Consider the following 20,664-nt stretch of genomic DNA (forward strand, 5'->3'; position numbering starts at 1 on the left):
TGCCTTTCTTGGGAGTTTTTCCTAGCCACCGTGCACCTACATCGCTTGCTCTCTGGGGTATTAGGCTGGGTTTTTGCATAAGCACTTTGTGACATCTGCTGATGCAAAATGTTTTTTTTCTAAATACATTTGATTGATTGATAAAGGAACTTTTAATCAAATTCTCCATTGCTGATTGCTAATTTCTAATTTTTTTTATAATTGGTATCACATTAGCCTAACACATAATGGCTGTATATAATGTGGATTGAATTGTGTCAGGGTCGTCACAATTATCTGGGTTCAATTTCTCCTCTACGTGCCCATCATCAAACCTTCACTCAATGACAGCAGTGATCGAGGAGGTAAACGAAAAACAAGATTCAAGAAATTAAGGCTAGAAAGCAAATGATGGTACATCATAGTCATCATCCGTGGACTCAGTAAAGGACGTCAGAGTTCCAGCCTTGTCCATGAGGCCTGCCCTGGGATGAATCAGCATTTTAAAGGCAGGCCAAGAATATTCCCATCCCAATTGTAGAGAGCAGAGCAGAATACCTTGTCAAACACTCTGCCTTCATCCCAAATGGCACCCTATTCCTGATATAGTGCACTACTTTTGACCTCTGCTCTGGGGGGTCCGATTTGGGACGCACCCCGAGACAGCCCATGTTTTCCACAGCTTCATCTGTTCAGAAACCTATTCCCCCCCAGACAACTAAGTCATCAATGATGTCCGCTCTGAGGCATGCATGAGGTATTCACTGACGGGTGAAGAACAGATGTCACCAACACACATTAGGCTACTCATATGGGGCGGCAGGGTAGCCTAGTGGTTAGAGCGTTGTACTAGTAACCGAAAGGTTCAAATCCCGAGCTGACAAGGTACAAATCTGTCGTTCTGCCCCTGAACAGGCAGTTAACCCACTGTTCCTAGGCTGTCATTGAAAATAAGAATTTGTTCTTAACTGACTTGCCTAGTTAAATAAAGGTAAAAGAAAAAAAATATCCAACTAGTCTCACTATGGCCTAGAGTTTTAGGCAGAGAGACGTAAATACTGTACAGCCTACATTATGGGATCCAATGACAGTCCCGCCAGCCTAGAGCCCCTGTCAATGTTTCAGGAGCACATTATTACTGCTCAGCATGCTGCTTTGATAACCATCTTCTCATATAACCTAGGAAGTAATACGATTCAGCTTAACAAACAGAACAGACCACAAAAACAAAACATACAAAATGAGCTTTGCAAATCATTTCTGCAGCTAGGATACTCAATTGAGTCAAATCAGCACTATATCTTATCAGAACAGTAGTCAGTAGACGAGAAAGTGGAGCAGTTTATGAACTTTGTATCATTTAACTAGGGACAGAGACAAAGAGAGAGAGAGAAACAAGGAAACAGACCCTGTGACAGTCAGACATCAGCAGAGCCATTCATAAAAGCATCAGCACATGACTACAAGACTGTTACATACAGCAGTACTGACCTCAATTAGGACGGAGCCTATAACAAGAGCCTACACAAAAGGCCTACTGTATAAACAACATATTCATTTCCTTGTAGTAGCCATCTCTCAAAGCATACAAGTGTTGCTCTCTCTCTCCCTAGTTTGTGATTGTTTGAGATGTACTACTATTTAGCCTTTGTAATAACAACAATTTCCTTATAGACCAAGTCTATGAATCAGAGCTACAAATAAGAAATGTGTGAGGAGCCGGAGCCTTGCAGTGCCAAAGTAAACTCCCTAAAAATGCCAGAAGACAGACAGCCTTTGACTAAAAGGCGGTAAACACTGGTTCCAAATAGAGAAGCAACTCTAAGCCGTCAGAGAACCAAATCTCCACCACATTAAATTGCATAACACAGCCGCAGATTTACACCAGTGTTTCCCTTGTATTAATGTAGCAGCGGCCCCTGGAAAAAAACACACACACTTCTTCCAAGACGTGGTTTAAAATGGATAGTCATTGGCTCAATAACAGCAAGCCGTTGGCCTCCTCTAGTAGTAATGCCCCCCCCCCTCAATTGTGTAAATCTATAGCAACGCAGCTGAACAACTAGTAGATCAAAGCACAACACACACTCTGCAGTGCTCTGTGACAGTCAAAGCCTAAAACGGTATGACAAAAACCCAACAACAAGTATACACACAAAACGCATCGAGCTGGGTAAATATTACTGGGTACCTGGGCATCATTGTGCGTTTGCCAGTCTTTCCCCTACACTCCCCCAGAGCGTGGCTAAGAATAGCACTGAACTAAATGCACACAACATGAGACAGTCAGGTGATCTTTGCGCTGTGACAGCCCACTGGGCAGGCGTCTTGTCCCCCTCTGAAGCTGAAGAAAGAGACCGGCAGAGGCATCCACTGGAGGACTTCACAGGGAATAATCTGTCCTCCTCATTGTGACCTCAAACAGCCCTCCCTCCCACCGGACTGGCACAAGCCACTCAGGCCATTGGCACACACTGTGTGACTGTGTACTTATGTCGTTCAAAACTGGGAACTTCCGAGCGTTCAAGACAACTGGGAACCCGGGGGGGAACAAACTCTGACTAGGAAAAAACATTTTGAACAGTCATCCAACTCAGAATTCCAAGTCAGAAACTCAGGCATCTTTCTGGAGCTCTGACTTTCCAACCTGAAGATCATTGACGTTATGATTTGACATCAACCTATGAAACATAATGGTGCTTCAAGACAAAAACTAACACTTGTGTCACTTTTTCTATGTCTGATGTGGGGGTCGTTTTTGAATCCACAGCGGCTACTTTTCCAGTGCAGTATTCTGGTGAACCTAGACAGCTAGGCTATATTATAACACTCTGGGCTGAAAATTAAACCCTGCTTTGGGACATGGTTGGCTAGAATAGCCTAATCACGCTTTCTTGTGGGTGAAAGAGTACACCTGCTTACCCCTCGTCATTGTCCACTCAAAACACAGTAACTGGATCTGTGAGCAACACACACACAGTCTACTAGTTTTGCATGGTAGACCGAAACGTTGGTACTTTTTCGTTATAAAAAATGAATACAGTTGTTCAGCACTAGAATTTGTTTACGTTCAGTACTTCTGTCAATTATTTCTTACGTGATTGAGAGGATAAAGTTTGAAGAGACTGCTTCTATGCAAATGTTGATCAGTACAATAAAATGATATATTCTCCTAACTGTTGCCAATAAAATAAGTCCTAAATGGAAGGGATTGTTTGTAATCTGTTGCCCCATAAAATTAGAAAGAAGCTCAATAACTCAATGCACCGCACTCCAAATGAATAATATGCATCCACCTGTATTGACTTACCCAGTTTATCAAGAGATTTACCATTCAAATAAACCACTAGTTTTGTAGTTAGATTGGTAAAAGTCACATTGGCTGTACAATTGTATAATTGATTCATTAATAAATGGTTGTCTTAAAAAAATCAAATGTAACGATATTGAAATCAAAAGATGACCAATGATTAAACAGAGCAGTAGCTGAGTTCAAGTACCATTCTGTGACTATGGAAAATACGCCTGTTTCTTTGTTGTGGTATTGTTTTGGTCTTGTTGGTAGAGTATTGTGGTACATTAACAACACTGACCCCTACTACAAATTAAATAGTCAGGGCCTTTTACCTCACTCACCCCATTCCGAGTGTGTGTGCCTGTGTGACCCCTCGAAGAGTGTCAAGATGTGAAACCCCTCTCTCTGGGGCAGGGGTCAGAGGGCACTGGAAGAAGTGGGAATCCTCTCTCCATTCTCTCACAACCCCAGAGAAGCCAGAAGATGCTAAACACACACAGGCTTCAAATGTTCAAATCAACGTCTGTTTACTTTCTTTGACAACAGGAATGACTAGATACTACTAAACCGTTTCTTTCAACGGCCCTACCTTAGCTGGCTCACAGACACCTGACTGACAACCTGTTGTGTCTCCTTGGTTTCAGCCAGCTGAGCACTCACTTCTGCATTCCACACTCACATGATCTAATGAGTCACATGATCCATGAGTGTGTGTGGATGACATCACATCTCCAGGCCAACCATGTTCAACCACGGATTGTTCAACAGATAGGAATCCAGAGGAAGTCATAAACCCAAGGTCTGTGTGTCTATGACTGAGTGGATCATGCTCCTTTGTGAGTGTGTGTAAGAATGTTGTGTAATGCGTTTGCTTTACACCAGTGGAGGCTGCAGAGGAGAGGACGGCTCATAATAATGGATGGAACGGAGCAAATGGAACAGAAAACATGGAAGCCATGCGTTTGATGTAGTTGATACCATTCCACTTATTCCACTCCAGCCATCACCATGATCCCGTCCTCCCCAATTAAGTTGCCACCAACCCCCAGTGCTTTTTGAATCTTATTAGACTTGCCAAACTAACATTCTCTCTGGGAAAATAAAGTTATTCTGAGTGTTGCCTTCAACTAATTGACCAATGTCGGATCAATTATTTGAATTCCATTTCGTTCAGTTTTTTTCTCTGAACTCAATGCGCCATTTATTTCTAGAGATAAATCCGATCAAGCCCGAGCTGTGCGATGTAGTTAGGAGTTGTAGTTTCCAACAGGCCAATATTATACAACGTTTAGCGCAGAAAACATGGTCATTAACTACAATGAACATAATCCACTGCGCACCTACTTGTCCGGTATGTGTGTTTCTTTAATGCCTGCTACGTTATGTTAGTGTGGGGCAGAGACACGGACAGAGACAGAAGAATGTATGTGTGTTTCTTTAATGCCTGCTACGTTATGTTAGTGTGGGGTAGAGACACGGACAGAGACAGAAGAATGTATGTGTGTTTCTTTAATGCCTACTACGTTATGTTAGTGTGTTAGTGTGGGGTAGAGACACGGACAGAGACAGAAGGGGTTTCTTTAATGCCTGCTACGTTATGTTAGTGTGGGGTAGAGACACGGACAGAGACAGAAGAATGTATGTGTGTTTCTTTAATGCCTGCTACGTTATGTTAGTGTGAGGCAGAGACACGGACAGAGACAGAAGAATGTATGTGTGTTTCTTTAATGCCTACTACGTTATGTTAGTGTGGGGCAGAGACACGGACAGAGACAGAAGAATGTATGTGTGTTTCTTTAATGTGTGTTTCTTTAATGCCTACTACGTTATGTTAGTGTGGGGCAGAGACACGGACAGAGACAGAAGAATGTATGTGTGTTTCTTTAATGCCTGCTACGTTATGTTAGTGTGGGGTAGAGATGTGTGACACGGACAGAGACAGAAGAATGTATGTGTGTTTCTTTAATGCCTGCTACGTTATGTTAGTGTGGGGCAGAGACACGGACAGAGACAGAAGAATGTATGTGTGTTTCTTTAATGCCTGCTACGTTATGTTAGTGTGGGGCAGAGACACGGACAGAGACAGAAGAATGTATGTGTGTTTCTTTAATGCCTGCTACGTTATGTTAGTGTGTTAGTGTGTGGGCAGAGACACGGACAGAGATGGCACGTTAGTTAGACAGAGACAGAAGAATGTATGTGTGTTTCTTTAATGCCTGCTACGTTATGTTAGTGTGGGGCAGAGACACGGACAGAGACAGAAGAATGTATGTGTGTTTCTTTAATGCCTGCTACGTTATGTTAGTGTGGGGCAGAGACACGGACAGAGACAGAAGAATGTATGTGTGTTTCTTTAATGCCTGCTACGTTATGTTAGTGTGGGGTAGAGACACGGACAGAGACAGAAGAATGTATGTGTGTTTCTTTAATGCCTGCTACGTTATGTTAGTGTGAGGCAGAGACACGGACAGAGACAGAAGAATGTATGTGTGTTTCTTTAATGCCTACTACGTTATGTTAGTGTGGGGTAGAGACACGGACAGAGACAGAAGAATATATGTGTGTTTCTTTAATGCCTACTACGTTATGTTAGTGTGGGGCAGAGACACGGACAGAAGAAAGCATGATCAAGAGGTATCTCTACCTGAAAATAAATGATCTAAGTGATTGATAGTAGGCACACAGCGATCATAAAAGTATGGCTTATTTACTTTGAAGAACTACTGAAATAGTAATTTTGTCAGACAGCAGCTCTATGATGAGATGCCTTGAAATTAAATAGTCATCAAATAAAACTAAATGTAATATACACAACTGAAATATTTTAAAGTAACGTGAATAAATGGTTAACTATTTTGCTCATTAAGGATAAACCATTTTTTAAGGACAGTTCATGTAAAGGGACAGATAGTATCTTTGTGCCAAGACAGACAACAGACGGTACAGCCTATCATTAAACAAGTAAGCTAATATATCCAGGGAATGCATGATTTATATTTTGATGTGCAACCTGTCAAAATAGGATCCAGAATGATCAGATTTACTTCTGACTCTCCAGAGATGAATTTGCCGACATCATTGTGCATAGGCCAGGGGCATTTAACTCTTGTCAAACTCATTCCACGGAGGCATGAGTGTCTGCAGGTTCACTCCTCCTTTGAACTTGATTGATGAATTAAGGTCACTGATTAGTAAAGAACTCCCCTCACCTAGTTGTCTAGGTCTTAAATGAAAGGAAAAATCAAAACCAGCAGGCACTAGGCCTTCCATGGAATGAGTTTGAAACCCCTGCCCTACAAGGGCCGAAGGAGCCTGCTGGTTTTCTGTTTTACCTGGTAATTAAAACCGTCTTTGTCCCACAATTGCATTTTTACCATTTATTTTATCTGCAGGAATCTGCAAAAATGACCGACTTAAGCAAAAGAGAAGGGCAATGTCGTTGTAGGTCATTTTCGGTTTATCTTCGCAGCTCTAGTTATTTTCAAGACACTAAAGACTTGTGCCGAGCAGATCAACATCTGCATCATTCAGGACCGTTGCTTTGTGGGAAGGTGTTCACAGTTATCCATTGTTATGTAAATGAAAGCTGAAGAGGTACCAGTGGCCATGCCTTGGCTCTAAGTCAGAGCAGGTCCACTGGAACCATTGAGACATGGTGCCGGCTTGCGTAGATGGAAAAGTCACTCTTTTGGGTAAAACACTGGTGTAAATCCTCATTGGAAATGCTGAATAAAAGCTCCTGCAATACTGACAGTCTCAATCGCTGAGAAAGAAAGTAGGCATTCAGACGACTGTGATTCCATCCCAAATGGCACCATATTCGCTTTATAGTGCCCTACTTTTGACCAGAGCTCTATAGGCCCTGGTCAAAAGTAGTGCACTATAAAGGGAATAGGGTGCCATTTGGGATGGAACCAGTGTAATAGCACACTTTCTGCTTAGATTTGATATTCCCATAAATTCAGCACTGTGTCTGTCTAAAGATAACACTGCCACCTCACACTGTCTATGAAATGGGACTCTCTCCGAAGTAGGGTATGGCTATATTACATTCTGAGAGGCCTTTAACTTTTCATATCAGTCTATGGAGTGTAACATCAAACATGATTCCTAATCTGAATCATGCTGTAATGGTCCACACCCTGCAACACTACACCAAAAGGACACTGCCAGTACCATGGCCCTATTATGCAAAAACTGTATTAGCTGTGATAAAAGTAACATAATAATTGATCAACAATGGATACTGTTAGCCTTGTAATAATAATCCAATAGCTACATATGAATGTTAGGCAAAGTAACAGACAGTATGTGCAAAATCAGAAAGCTCTTTGTGCATACTAGCATACTAGCTTAGATCCATTTAGACACCACAGTCAAAGCAAGGGCCAATAAAACTCTAAGTCAAAAGTATTGCACAAGCCTATATAGGGAATATGGTGCCCTTTGGGACATAACCTCTGATTGACAATTCTGGGATACAGAGAACAAGGTTTCTGGCAAAGTCAGTATTAAAACCAAAATTGGAATTAAGACAGATTAAAATCAAGAAAAAAAATGCAGGTACACTTAAAACAAAAAACAGGTTTTCAAAGGCTTTGGATGTGGTTTATGAAGAAACCCTGGTTGTGCTGCTAACTAACAGCATGGAAGAGTTCCAGAAATATGCCTAATAGGTCAAACAACTGTACATTTGATAGCCTAAATCTCACACAAATAGGCTGATGAATAGGATAGTATTTTAATTCAAGGGGCAGTCTGCAGTTGTAACAAAGTGTCTCCCCTCCTGTTTTAGTAAAGGTAGTAGGGCTGACCCCAATTCATCGACTGGTCAATTGTTATTTATTTTGTGTTACTGCTCAACTAAAAAACACACACACACACACAGTACCAGTCAAAAGTTTTAGAACATCTACTACTCATGGATTTCTTTAATTTGACTTTTTCTATTATATTCGTAGAATAATAGTTTAGACATCAAAACTATTAAATAACATATGGAATCATGCAGTAACTAAAAAAGAAACAAATCAACATGTTTTAGATTCTTCAAAGTAGCCACCCTTTACCTTGATGACAGCTTTGCACACTCTTGGAACTCTGTCAACCAGCTTCACCTGGAATGCTTTTACAACAGCCTTGAAGGGAGTTCCCACATATGCTAAGCACTTGTTGGCTGCTTTTCCTTCACTCTGCGGTCCAACTCATCCCAAACCATCTCAATTGGGTTGAGATCGGGTGATTGTGGAGGCCAGGTCATCTGATGCAGCACTCCATCACTCTCCTTCTTGGTCAAATAGCCCTTACACAGCCTGGAGGTGTGCTGGGTCATTGTCCTGTTGAAAAACAAATGATAGTCCCACTAAACGCAAACCTGATGGGACGGCGTATCGCTGCAGAATGCTGTGGTAGCCATGCCGGTTAAGTGTGCCTTGAATTCTAAATAAATCACCAACAGTGTCACCAGCAAAGCACCCTCACACCTCCTCCTCCATGCTTCATGGTGGGAACAACACATGCGGAGATCATCCATTCACCTACTCTGCGTCTCACAAAGACATGGCGGTTGAAACCAAAAATCTCAAATTTGGTCTCATCAGACCAAAGGAAAGATTTCCACCGGTCTAATGTACATTGCTTGTTTCTTATTGGTGTCCTTTAGTAGTGGTCTCTTTGCAGTAATTTGACCATGAAGGCCTGATTCATGCTGTCTCTGAACAGTTGATGTTTGTATTTATTTGGGCTGCAATCTGAGGTGCAGATAACTCGAATGAACTTATCCTCTGCAGCAGAGGTAACTCTGGGTCTTCCTTTCCTGTGGCGGTTCTCACGAGAGCCAGTTCCATCATAGCGCTTGATGGTTTTTGCAACTGCACTTGAAGAAACTTTCCATATTGACTGACCTTCATGTCTTAAAGTAATGATTGACTGTCATCTCTTTGCTTATTTCAGCTTTTCTTGACATAATATGGACTTGGTCTTTTACCAAATAGGGCTATCTTCTGTATATCACCAACATAACTGATTGGCTCAAAGAAAGAAATTCCACAAATGAACTTTTAACAAGGCACACCTGTTAATTTAAATGCATTCCAAGTGACTACCTCGTGAAGCTGGTTGAGCGAATGCCAAGAGTTTGCAAAGGTGTCAAGACAAAGGGTGGCTATTTGAAGAATCTCAAATATAAAATATTTTGATTTGTTTAACACTTTCTTTGGTTACTACATGATTCCATATGTGTTATTTCATAGTTTTGATTTCTTCACTATTACTCTACAATGTATAAAATAGTAAAAAATAAAAACCCTGGAATGAGTAGGTGTCCAAACCTTTGACTGGTACACTCAGTGTGAAAAGTGAAAAGTCAGTCATTCTCTGATCCAGTGGAAACGTCATAAAATATGCCGGCCTGACTTTACTTTTATCAGTGCTCGACTTGGACTGAAATATGTTCCGGTACTCATTTTGGGTGCTGGTCGTTTCTATTTAGGTGCAGGAGCACCACAACACTTTTGAGCGAATATAATTTAAAAAGGAACAGGAGCTCAAGCAGTAGAACATTTGAGGTGCCGGTACTCAGCTCCGATGAGCTCCTGCCCAAGTCAAGCACAGCTTCTTATCCCTTGCGCAAATAGCCTACAGCTGTGTCTGTCCTGAGCTCAGGAAACTGTGGGCCCAGAATATTTTATACAATGTTGCTAGCAAAGCGCAAGCAAGCTTTGGCTGGACCCAAGTTGATAGTTGATACAATGTTTCAAGGAGGTTGCAGACAAGCCATGTGTAGCCAATGTGATTTATAGGATATTTTTGTATTTTTTTTTTTAAATCAGGATATTTTCTACCGGCAGGCCGCAATGTTCTTATTTGTTGGCTTTATGAAGGCTATTTTTTCTTTACATAGTTGGCAATAGAAGTAATTTTAGGTTTGTATCATTTTCATTTAGATAGAATTTGGATTAATCACATGACAATGATTGAGATATGAAGACAAAAATGTTTCAAGAAAATGTGCATATGAAAACCATAAGTGGAGAGCAGATCGGTAGAAATAAGATAAATTGGCATTCCGCATGAGAAGGTTGCCGACTCCTCATGTAGCCTATTACCGGCAACTTCAGGAGAGTAATGGCAGAATCTGCGAAAGTCAGCAGGAGGACAATAGTTAGGTCTAGACCTCTTGCACCCCCTTGAGGCATTTGTCTTATTTCACACCGTAAGCTTAAAGCATCAGACAATGTATATAGTTGATTTTATTAAAAAACATGTCTATATATTGAGAAATACGTGTTCAGACATTTTGACCGAACAATTGGTCAAAAGAACTGACAACTTTCTGTTGAACAAGACAGCCCTAAGTTAATGGAAAGTATATATTGGTGTTTGTTTGCCCATTGACACAATCCCAAAATGTTTTGCTTGTCAGCTATCAAGTTTTCATGATATGTAACTTTAAAAATACAGAAATCCTCACATGATGCAATTTGCATCATATGACACAAAAGCATCATATTATGCAAAATGCAAAGTATGGGGTGACTTCTGTATTTTGAAATGTACATATCATGAGAACTTGATTGCTGACAAGCAAAACATTTTGGGATTGTGTCAATAATGGACTAATGAAATTAATACCAAAAGATTGGGTGGAGTTTTCCATTAAGGGATGGAGAAAAAAAATATCTTTACCATGACTGCAGTTCTGAGAACTCCAGCCCACTTAAAATAGCCTGTATAGGAAAAACATGACGACAAGCTGTCTGCTGAGATGCAACACACTGACTAGCCAAACTCATTATTTAATTTTTTAAATACAAGGTAGCCAAACCATCACTCAAAACAGGGGAAGGAGGACATTGGGAATACAAAAGCAATAACTTTCCCTCATCTAACCTGGCAGTTACTTTTATAGATTGTGACTGACTGGGAAATACAGACATGTGATACTCTGGCAGACATTATGATTGATGATCCCTCACATGACACACACACTGTTTTGAAACTATGTGCAGAGGGCCAGGAGAAGGAACTTGAGCATATATTTCTCCTCTCTCAACCAATTTCACTACTATAGCTAAAGGCTTAATAGACAAACAGAAATGATTGAAAATATCAGTTTGGCATTTATAATCTACAGTGATCTGGCTGGGGAAGGAGCAGTGTGTTAAGTCCACACTTCAGGCTGTGCTGTGGTACAGGAAGGAAGTTTGTTTGCAACAGGGGCAGGCAAGGGAGCAAACAAAGCCCCTGGGTGGGACCTCTCAGCAATGTACAGTATGCTCCTCTTGGGTCACTCATAGCCAAGGAAATATGAGCGCTGTTTAGATTTTCCTCAGAGGGTCAGCCAACCTGCTGCCCTGCCTGGTATTCTTAGGGAGGGACAGTGCATTGATGTGGCAGTGCTGTTCCAGGCCCAGTCCAACAGACTCCTTAACATGAACTTTTCCTTACTTGTCTCAGATTGATACACGACTATGGGTTTAGAGAAGAGCCGTTGAGAAGTAGGCGGCACAGTGACATCTCACTCCCAAGCATGTTTGCGCCCTCACAAACTGCTCCAGATGAGAAGTTTGCTCAGAACGGTAATTCACAAAATCTTAAGGCTCAATCACAGGTGTCAGTATCAGAGTAGTGTCACTGTCAGAAAAGCTAATTAATTCAATTAGACACCAAAGTGTTGCTTCTTCAGACCTGTGCTGGAGTGAGTGTTACAGTGAACTCCTGTCTGTCAGTGCTGCATGTCTGATAAACGAAGCCTGTGTGCCAAATTAATGTACTGTCGTGTGAGCCAGAAAGGGAATAGTAAGCCAATTGAAGTCAAAGGGCAAAATGCACTACGCTCCATTTATCTATCGCAGACAAGACATATTTTTGGCTGTAGAATGTGGTTGACACATACAGGTGAGGGTACTTAGCATCGGGGGTCTCATGAGCGACACAAATAGAATCCAACTTGACATTTTTCTTCACATTTAAATTATAGGCCTATAATTCACAAACATTCAATATTTCGGCATGACATGGATGACATCCAAAAAAATGACATGGCAGTATTTAATCATTTATAAAAAAGTATTTCCCAATGCGAGGTAACAGAAGGTCAATACCACCAATGCTTTGTAATTGCATGGTAATCAGAGAAAGTATAGCACAACTACAGTATTTACAGAGCCTTCACATCGTAACTTCAGTTAACCAGCCATCTAGTTGTCAGAGGCCCATTGAACAGTCACGTGCACCGTTGCACGTACAGAGCTACTGTGCCTGCGACTGGGTACAGTAGCATGCATGCACGTTGTACTTGGCACCAAGTGATGATAATAATCTTGAATTGTAGCTAGCTAGTTATGCATTCTTGTTGTTTGTGTACACTGATATTAAACATAATTCCGATAATGTATTTCACTGCAAGTAAACGCGACAAAGAAACCCTGTCCAGCACAACACATTATCATTAGATTCAAGTAATTTCCAACAAAACAGTAGAGGCATTACCATATTTTATACAAAGACCCAGTCTTTCTCAAGCGATTTCACTATATGATTGGCGTGGGTTAGCTAACTTAATTAGCAGGTGGCAATAATTAAGGTCATTTTACAGCTGTCGTTATCAGAACGGTAGGTGGTTAAAACACGTTGCATATTACGGATTGCATAACTGTATCTTAATACCTAATACTCCGGACAACTTCTGCTCCACTTGCACAAGAGAATGAGCTGCTCAACTAACGTTAACTAGCCAGCTAACATTAGCTATAGCTTGCAGTTTAATGTAGATAGCATGCGCACAAACCTGAACGCGGGGTCCTCTTTGTTGCATCTTGGGGGCGGCGAAATTGAATTTCTTTTATTAAAAAGTTTCTGAAAAAGAGTTGGAGGCATTTTAGAAAGTCTCGCTTTCTTCCAAATCCAAGTGCAGCCTTAGTTCCTTAAAACTAACCCCATTTGTGGCAGAGTCATATGACAGGCATTAGTCACACGAACTGCTTGGAAACCCACTACAGTTTTCTGATTGGACGACGATCCACTGCTCCTTCTCGAAAACACTTGATTGGATGATATTTTTAGCCAAACACCACGTGGTCAAAATAGTCACTCTGTTTATGTTTTGGCTGAAAGTTCTAACACAAGACACCAAATAAAAATGTACATTCAACACCAAAAACATTATAAATCATTTGTATACATCACAGTCCAATTCTATGCCTGAAATATATTTCACATGTTTAGTCAAATAATAAGCTCAAATACAGCAGAACTGTAATTTTATCAATTTATTATGTTAATTAAATAAAACATTTACATTATCTACATTATATATTACAGCAACAGAATTTCATTTTTTAAATATGTTTTTAACCACAACAACCTGTCTGTCCATGGACTGTGAAAACCTTTAGGGATCAGAAGTGTCCTAAAAGAGAATTAATAAAATGGGTATTGTGAAATTAATGCTTAGAGAAAATGGCATATAAAATATGGTTAAAATGTTAGCTTCAGACCATGTGGTTTGTTTGCTTTCTCACCTGTATTGATGACAGCTTTCAAAAGTTGTGGTAGCTTTACTTCCTGGAGGACTGGAAGTGGTACACTTTGCACAGATGGTTCAGCCCTTTAACTACTTGGTACTTATATCTTTGAACTGCAGAATGAATAAAGCACAATATTCAATAACAATGGAAAATGAAAAAAAGTAACAGCAGATCAATCATACTCAACCATTACTATAAATCATAAAAACAAAACCATATAATATTTAATGGATAGGGCAGCAGGGATTTCTCCCGAGTAGAAAAAAACTCGAGCACGATTTACAGCTAATAACTAGAGCCAAGAGCTTTTCCTGGGGCGGATTACCTACAGAAACTGTATACTGTTTGAAAACAGAAGCAAACAGAGCATTTTACATTAACATTTTAGTCATTTAGCAGACACTCTTATCCAGAGCGACTTACAGTAGTGAGTGAAAAAATGTTCATACTTTTTTCTGTACTGGTCCCACCATACCAACTTAGCCACACAGGAGCAAAGCGAGAGTTTCTATTCAAGTAGGTGCCTCCCCGTTTTGTTCAGTTTGCTTCCATTTAAGAAAGGTTTTGTCACATAATTAGCTAAATGAATACACCCCAGGTCCAGTCACATTGTTCAGGAAAAACTCCTGGCCCTACCTATGGAAATACTTGAGGACGCAATGAAAGGTCTCGAGAGGAGAGGAATGGGTAATAACTAGGTCTGCAAAGGGCTCTCAGAAATGTCCCATGGGAAGTTGAGCCTGGGAATTTTGCTTAAATTATTCAAAGTTAGCAAATAAGTTAACCTTTTTAGTGGGATACACAAGGCAATTCTACATCTTGTGGCATATTTTGGCTAAACTATCCCCAATTCAATATAATTGCAAACCTCTGCATTCACAGTGCACTCTTCCATCACATGTACAGCTGATTCTCAAGATCTTGCACACTAATGAGATGCTATTGAGCTCACACTACTACACTGTCCGAGCCAAGGACTACATGCTTTCTGGTTTTGATTATAATACTGGCTGGGGTGAATATATTTTATATGACATACATTATTTTTTGTTAACTAGTAAATAGTAGCCTATAGTGTTTAAATAATTTCTAACTTGTTAACAATTTATGCTAGTTAGTTTTTGCTACCATGTGGGTTTTAGCTTGCTTGAGCCTGCTAACTGAGGAGTGTTAATTCACCTATTTCCATACGTTGCATTTTGAAACATTTCTTACAAAGGAGTTGTTTAATCTAACTGCTTAACTATTTATCTGTAGATGGAATTGTATTTGTTTTTCTTTTACACATTTTTTCTAATCTTTACAGGAAAATTCCACAGGCACTATCTGATGTGTGAAGACATTTCACTGCGGCTAATGTAGAAGGAAAAGCTGTGTACATTTGCAAATACTGTGCCAAATCATATGTGAAGAATGCAACAAAGATGCAGAATCATCTAGCCAAGTGCATAAAGTTCCCCCAGCTCTCACAACAAGCAACCTCTGACAAAAGTCCCTCTTCTATTTGAGGTGAAAATTATGAATCAGACACCTTATCGATAGCAATAGCTCATGGTCCTCCTGGAATCAGAAGTTTTTTTGACTCAATGGAGGAAAAGAGTCAGAGAAATGCTGATGAATGTCTTGCTTGAGCCGTGTATGCAACTGGTTCACCTCTGATGCTCACAGGCAATGTGTATTGGAAGAGATTTCTGAATGTACTTTGCCCAGAATACCCCCTTCAACCAAACATGCTTTATCTACTCATTTGCTGGATGCAGAGTTCAACAGAGTTCAGGTGAAGGTCAAGCAAATCATAGAGAAAGCAGACTATTGCAATCATCTCTGATGGGTGGTTGAATGTTAGTGGGCAATGAATAATTAACTACATCTCCACCCCTCAACCAGTATTCTATAAGAGCACAGACAATGGACAACAGACACACCAGTCTCTACATTGCAGATGAGCTGAAGGCAGTCATCAATGACCTTGGACCACAGCTGTTATTTGCACTGGTGACAGACAATGATGAGAACATGAAGGATGCTTGGTCTAAAGTGGAGGAGTCCTACCCTCACATCACACCCATTGGCTGTGCTGCTCATGGATTGAATCTGCTCCTCAAGGACATCATGGCACTGAAAACAATGGATACACTCTACAAGAGAGCCAAGGAAATGGTTAGGTATGTGAAGGGTCATCAAGTTATAGCAGCAATCTACCTCACCAAGTAAAGTGAGAAGAATAAGAGCACCACATTGAAGCTGCCCAGCAACACCCGTTGGGGTTGTGTTGTCATCATGTTTCACAGTCTCCTGGAGGGGAAGGAGTTTCTCCAAGAAATGACCATATCAGTCTGCGTTTATGGACATGCCCATTAAGAGGATCCTCCTGGATGATGTATTTTGGGAAAAAGTGTAAAGCAGCCTGAAACTCATGAAACCTATAGCAGTAGCCATTGCATGGATTGAGGGAGACAATGACATCCTGTCTGACTCTGCATGCAGATGTAAGAGAAGAAATCCATACTGCCCTGCCCACTTCACTGTTGCTCCAAGCAGAGGAAACTGCCGTTCTGAAATGCATCAAAAAGCGTGATGACTTCTGCCTGAAGCACATACACGCCACAGCATACATGACTCCAAGTATGCTGACAAGAGCATCCTGTCTGGTGCAGAGATCAACAAGGCCTATGGTGTCATCACTACTGTGTCTCACCACCTTGGCCTGGATGAGGACTTGGTTCTTGGCAGTCTGGCAAAGTACACTTCCAAGCAAGGGCTTTGGGATGGAGATGCAATATGGCAGTCGTGCCAACATATCTCATCAGCCACCTGGTGGAAGAGACTTTGTAGATCTCAGGATCTCTACCCGGTTGCCTCAATCATCCTCCAAATCCCACCAACATCAGCCGTCTCAGAGTGCAACTGGTCCTTGTTTGGGAACACACACACCAAAGCACGCAACAGGCTGACCAATACAAGGGTTGAAAAATTGTTGTCCACCCGGGCAAATTTGAGCCTGACAACGAGCCATCGTCAACAAGGTTGGAAAGTGAAAGTGAAGATGAGGCCTCAAAGTTTGATGTTCAAGAGGTGGACATTGAGGAGGAGCGAGAAGACATGGAAGCCTGAGAGGAAGACAACCAAAGCTTTAGTTTCTAGACTCATTTTACAGATGTGTTGAAAATGTTTTTTGGGAGATGTGATGGATCATTCAATATTCCCTTTTGTTGTTCAGTGAAATCCTCCCATGTGAAGAGTCAACTTATTTAATTAAAGTTCAATTCATAACTAAAACGGGGGGGGGGGTGGTTCTATTGGAAGGATTTAATCATTTGCAATTATGTCTACTTTTGATGAGGTAAAAGTTTTTTTTCTGTCTCCATATGATATGGTAAATATATCCAATGCAAAAAACATCTACATTTAAAATGGTATTAATATTCATATATTTCCATTATTCCCACGGAAAGTTTCCACCTCTGAATATACCCCAAAATGACATGTCTGCAAGACATTTTTGTCCTAGGAACCAACCATTTTACTAACATCTGCAGGACTTCATCCTATGTAGAAATTGTGCTTACCAAACATTACCCTCATCTTCAAATGTATCTGTCGAACGCCCACCAACATTGGCGAATATACTCTGGTGACGAAAAGTACCCGGACATGGTCAGTCAAACAACATACTATGAGAGCAAATTCCTGATACATGGCATCTGCAATCATCCAAAGACTGACCATTCAGAGAGGATGCTTACCCTAACGGAGGAGTACCTCTGCCTCAACTTTTGAAAGAAGGTGTCTCTTTCTTTCTCATCTGCAAAGTCAAAGAACTTGGCTTGCTCTGGTGAGTGATGTGTGGGTCTTTTCAGGACTTGAGGGACTACTTCAGGGTCAGCAGTTTCTCTGTTGTCTAATGTGTCTCTGGTCCTCTCACTGATCGTGTGGTCACTGACAGGCTCCACATTGTTCACTACCATCTTCTCAGTGGTAACAGAGTCACTAAATTTTACTCTCTTCCTGCATTTGATCTTCCTGGGTCTAATAGTCACTGGCTGTGAGAGGAGGACTTCATTACTAACTGACATTCTTAAACTTGCAGATGAGCCACAGTTTTTCTTTACATGCCACTTTTAGCTCAGATAGAATCTGAGAAATACAAGGCAGGTGAGTGTTTTCATACCCTTTGTGTTTTCTTGGGGACTGAGGGCACAGTTACTCCTCCAGCTAGGGGGGTGCTTTCAACGGACACATAGGCATTGAACAGCTTGTCTACAAATACATAGAAAATAAATAATCAGTTCTATATGCGTTTTCCTGCTTTTGTTCGTTTTTTTCTCCAAAAAATAAACAAATTACTATTAGTTATTTTAAAAATTACGATAAAATATATTATAAGCAAATACCTGAATATGTGCTTTTAATGGGTTGCGCTAAACGGCTGTGAACAAAAAGGTTCTTTGTTAGAATATAAATGACTATTCATTCTATGAAAAAGTCCATTTCACATCTTATACAAAGAGTCGAGCCATTCAATCAAATTGACCTTTTTTCCTGATCTTTTCCATCATTCATTTGGGAAATGTCTGCAAAGAAAAAAAATATCATTTTGCGCAGGTAAGGAAGCATGGAATACTAAATCTCTCCAAGGTTGACAAGGTTTCAGGGTCCTTAAAATTAAAATAATAATAATTAAAATTACAAAAACTTGGGTTATGTCCCAAAAGGCACCATTTTCCCAAGATAGGTCTCTGGTCAAAAGTGGTGCTCTAGGTGCGCGGGTCAAAACAGTAGTCTATAAAGTCAATACGGTGCCATTTAGGGTAACATCCTGTATGTCCAGCATTGTGCTGTATCTCTTACCAATGATGGAGGACAGGTTAGGAGGCTGCTGCATGTGGATGTCCTCAGCATGGCTGACATCTAGGAGAGTGGAGTTCTTTACATTCAGGTCCAACATCTCCTCACTGGGGAAGGCCACTATCTCTTCTAAACCACAAAAAAAGATGGGATTGAAAAATCCCTGTCACTCAACTTCTTAATGTATGGGCTGTCAGCCAGGTCTTTTTACAGTGCCTGCTAAGTCCTAGACCAACACACACACCATAGACTTTCTCTCTGCAGAACTGCTCAGGTGAGGGCAGACTGCTGGAGCTAGTATCGCTGGAGATGTCAGCAGAGTCAGTCTCATCACAATCCAACAGGAGGGAGGAAACACCCACTTGTGAAACTGCACATAGAAACAAATATTATGTTCAATCGTAAACTTTGACCCATTTGCAATTACCAATCCAAAACATGAAGGACCAAAGTGAGCATGGGTTTATCCATTAACTGACAAAAACAAACATGTTCCTAACTCAACTTGAACCGTCTTCTGTGCTATAATGTATTGTGCTCTCCTGAAAAGAGAAAATGGAGAGTGATAAGTTAGTCGAGTGAATCGGAGGTTATGCAAACTTGTTTAATGAATTTTCACTCACAGTTCCATTTGATTCCAGCATTCTGTTCATCCAGGGAGCATTTGACAAGACAGATCTGTTGAGGCACACATAATGGGATGTACTAGGAATGAACAGTCACGTTAATGCTAGCTACAAATCTTACCTGTCTGCATCCCAAATGGCACTGGTCAAACGTAGTTCTCTAAACGGGGAATAGGGTACCATTTGGGACTCAACCCTTATCTGATCGTTATAAATTGTTTAACAGATGAAGCAGCTCACCTGTGATCAGTGCATGTTGACTCATTTATAGGTGACAGAACATGGCCTTTTGGCCGTGCGCAGAGGGGTTTAGGGAAGAGTCGCTTTAGTTCTGAAATTTAAACAAAAGACTTAATCAGATTGCCTAGCATCCAGACCAATTTGCTTCTGCCAGGCAAGTGATCAGTAATTATAGTAGTCAAACCTAATGATTGGCTATGAACAAGACTTAACTTGCTCTGCAAGGTAAAAACTCTGCTTGGGTATGAGTATACTACTGGGCTTGTTGAACTTTTTTTCCACCAGTTGTGCTGCATGTACATCCGTGTGTAGCTGGATGTCAGAAACGGTTTATTTAATACTTTATAGATGGCTACATCTTATCTGTGTATGAAGATACCACTTGAAGAAATCTGGGGAGAGATGGCCTTCAGGACAGGTATAATCATAGTAGCGCATACTGTCATTGAAAGGCATCCCATTTCTTACTGCCTCTTGTGAAACCTGACTTCAAAGGCGTATCGCCACTCTGCCTTCTGGAGCTGCTGCTGAGCATTCCTTCTCGTCTTGTGATGGTGTCGTCACTCCGACCTTTTGAACGAACCATTCCAGCAAAAACACGATTATTCTTTGGAGAGAAAAGTTACAGTTGAATCAAAACACGAGTACGAAGCTCATTGATTCATTTACATCCACTTAATATGAAGTCAATGTGAGCATGAACTTTCAACTTAAACGTGTTTAGTGTCCCGATAATGACGCCTGCTAAGTTAGCTACAGTAGTTAGCTAACGGTAGCCAACGTTTGTTAATTTTTTGGCCAGGCAAGTGTTTCACTTGTTAGATTAAAGTATAAAGCCAGCAAACCAACGAATTAGAAAGACAGTTTGAACAAACAATTAGTCATTTAATTATTAAAACGTTGTAATTGGCCATAGCTAGTTTTATTTTTAAACATTCACAAACCTTCTTAGACCTCTGGATCATCAGCAACTGCTTCTTCTGGGGTATTACCGCAGTCCGCGAACAAGTATTATCGGTGCATGGCGCCACCTACTGTATTGGCTGTATATCAGCCTACTATTCTGTAGTATGAATTCATTAAACTTTGTGAAAACATTGGACCCATTAAAAACTCACCATTATTCCACTAATTTGGTCCAATCTGT

General features: G+C 40.7%; 2 protein-coding genes across 2 annotated transcripts in view; both read right to left on the bottom strand.

Annotated features, from left to right (window-relative positions):
* The window catches only part of LOC123990843 (folliculin-interacting protein 1-like), a 47,364-nt gene extending 32,558 nt beyond the window's left edge, over nt 1–14,806 (bottom strand). The window contains exons 1-2 of the mRNA XM_046291746.1: nt 13,798–14,806; nt 13,065–13,685 (exon numbers count right to left, since the gene is read on the bottom strand). Coding sequence (XP_046147702.1) covers nt 13,065–13,153 — 89 coding nt within the window. The 5' untranslated portion in view covers nt 13,154–13,685; nt 13,798–14,806. The remainder of the gene's footprint in view (nt 1–13,064; nt 13,686–13,797) is intronic.
* On the bottom strand, nt 13,826–20,518 carry LOC124013808. The gene is made up of 12 exons (XM_046328350.1): nt 20,462–20,518; nt 19,986–20,124; nt 19,518–19,608; nt 19,275–19,356; nt 19,157–19,193; nt 18,896–19,021; nt 18,655–18,780; nt 18,338–18,377; nt 18,198–18,232; nt 17,975–18,063; nt 17,373–17,846; nt 13,826–13,913 (listed from the first exon to the last, which is right to left on the bottom strand). The coding sequence occupies exons 1-11, from the start codon at nt 20,480–20,482 to the stop codon at nt 17,514–17,516; spliced, it is 1,119 nt and encodes a 372-aa protein (XP_046184306.1). The 5' UTR covers nt 20,483–20,518; the 3' UTR covers nt 13,826–13,913; nt 17,373–17,513.
* Nucleotides 20,519–20,664: the final 146 nt, after the last annotated feature.

This window comes from Oncorhynchus gorbuscha, linkage group LG02 (genome assembly GCF_021184085.1).
Source record: "Oncorhynchus gorbuscha isolate QuinsamMale2020 ecotype Even-year linkage group LG02, OgorEven_v1.0, whole genome shotgun sequence".
Classification (NCBI taxonomy): domain Eukaryota; kingdom Metazoa; phylum Chordata; class Actinopteri; order Salmoniformes; family Salmonidae; genus Oncorhynchus; species Oncorhynchus gorbuscha.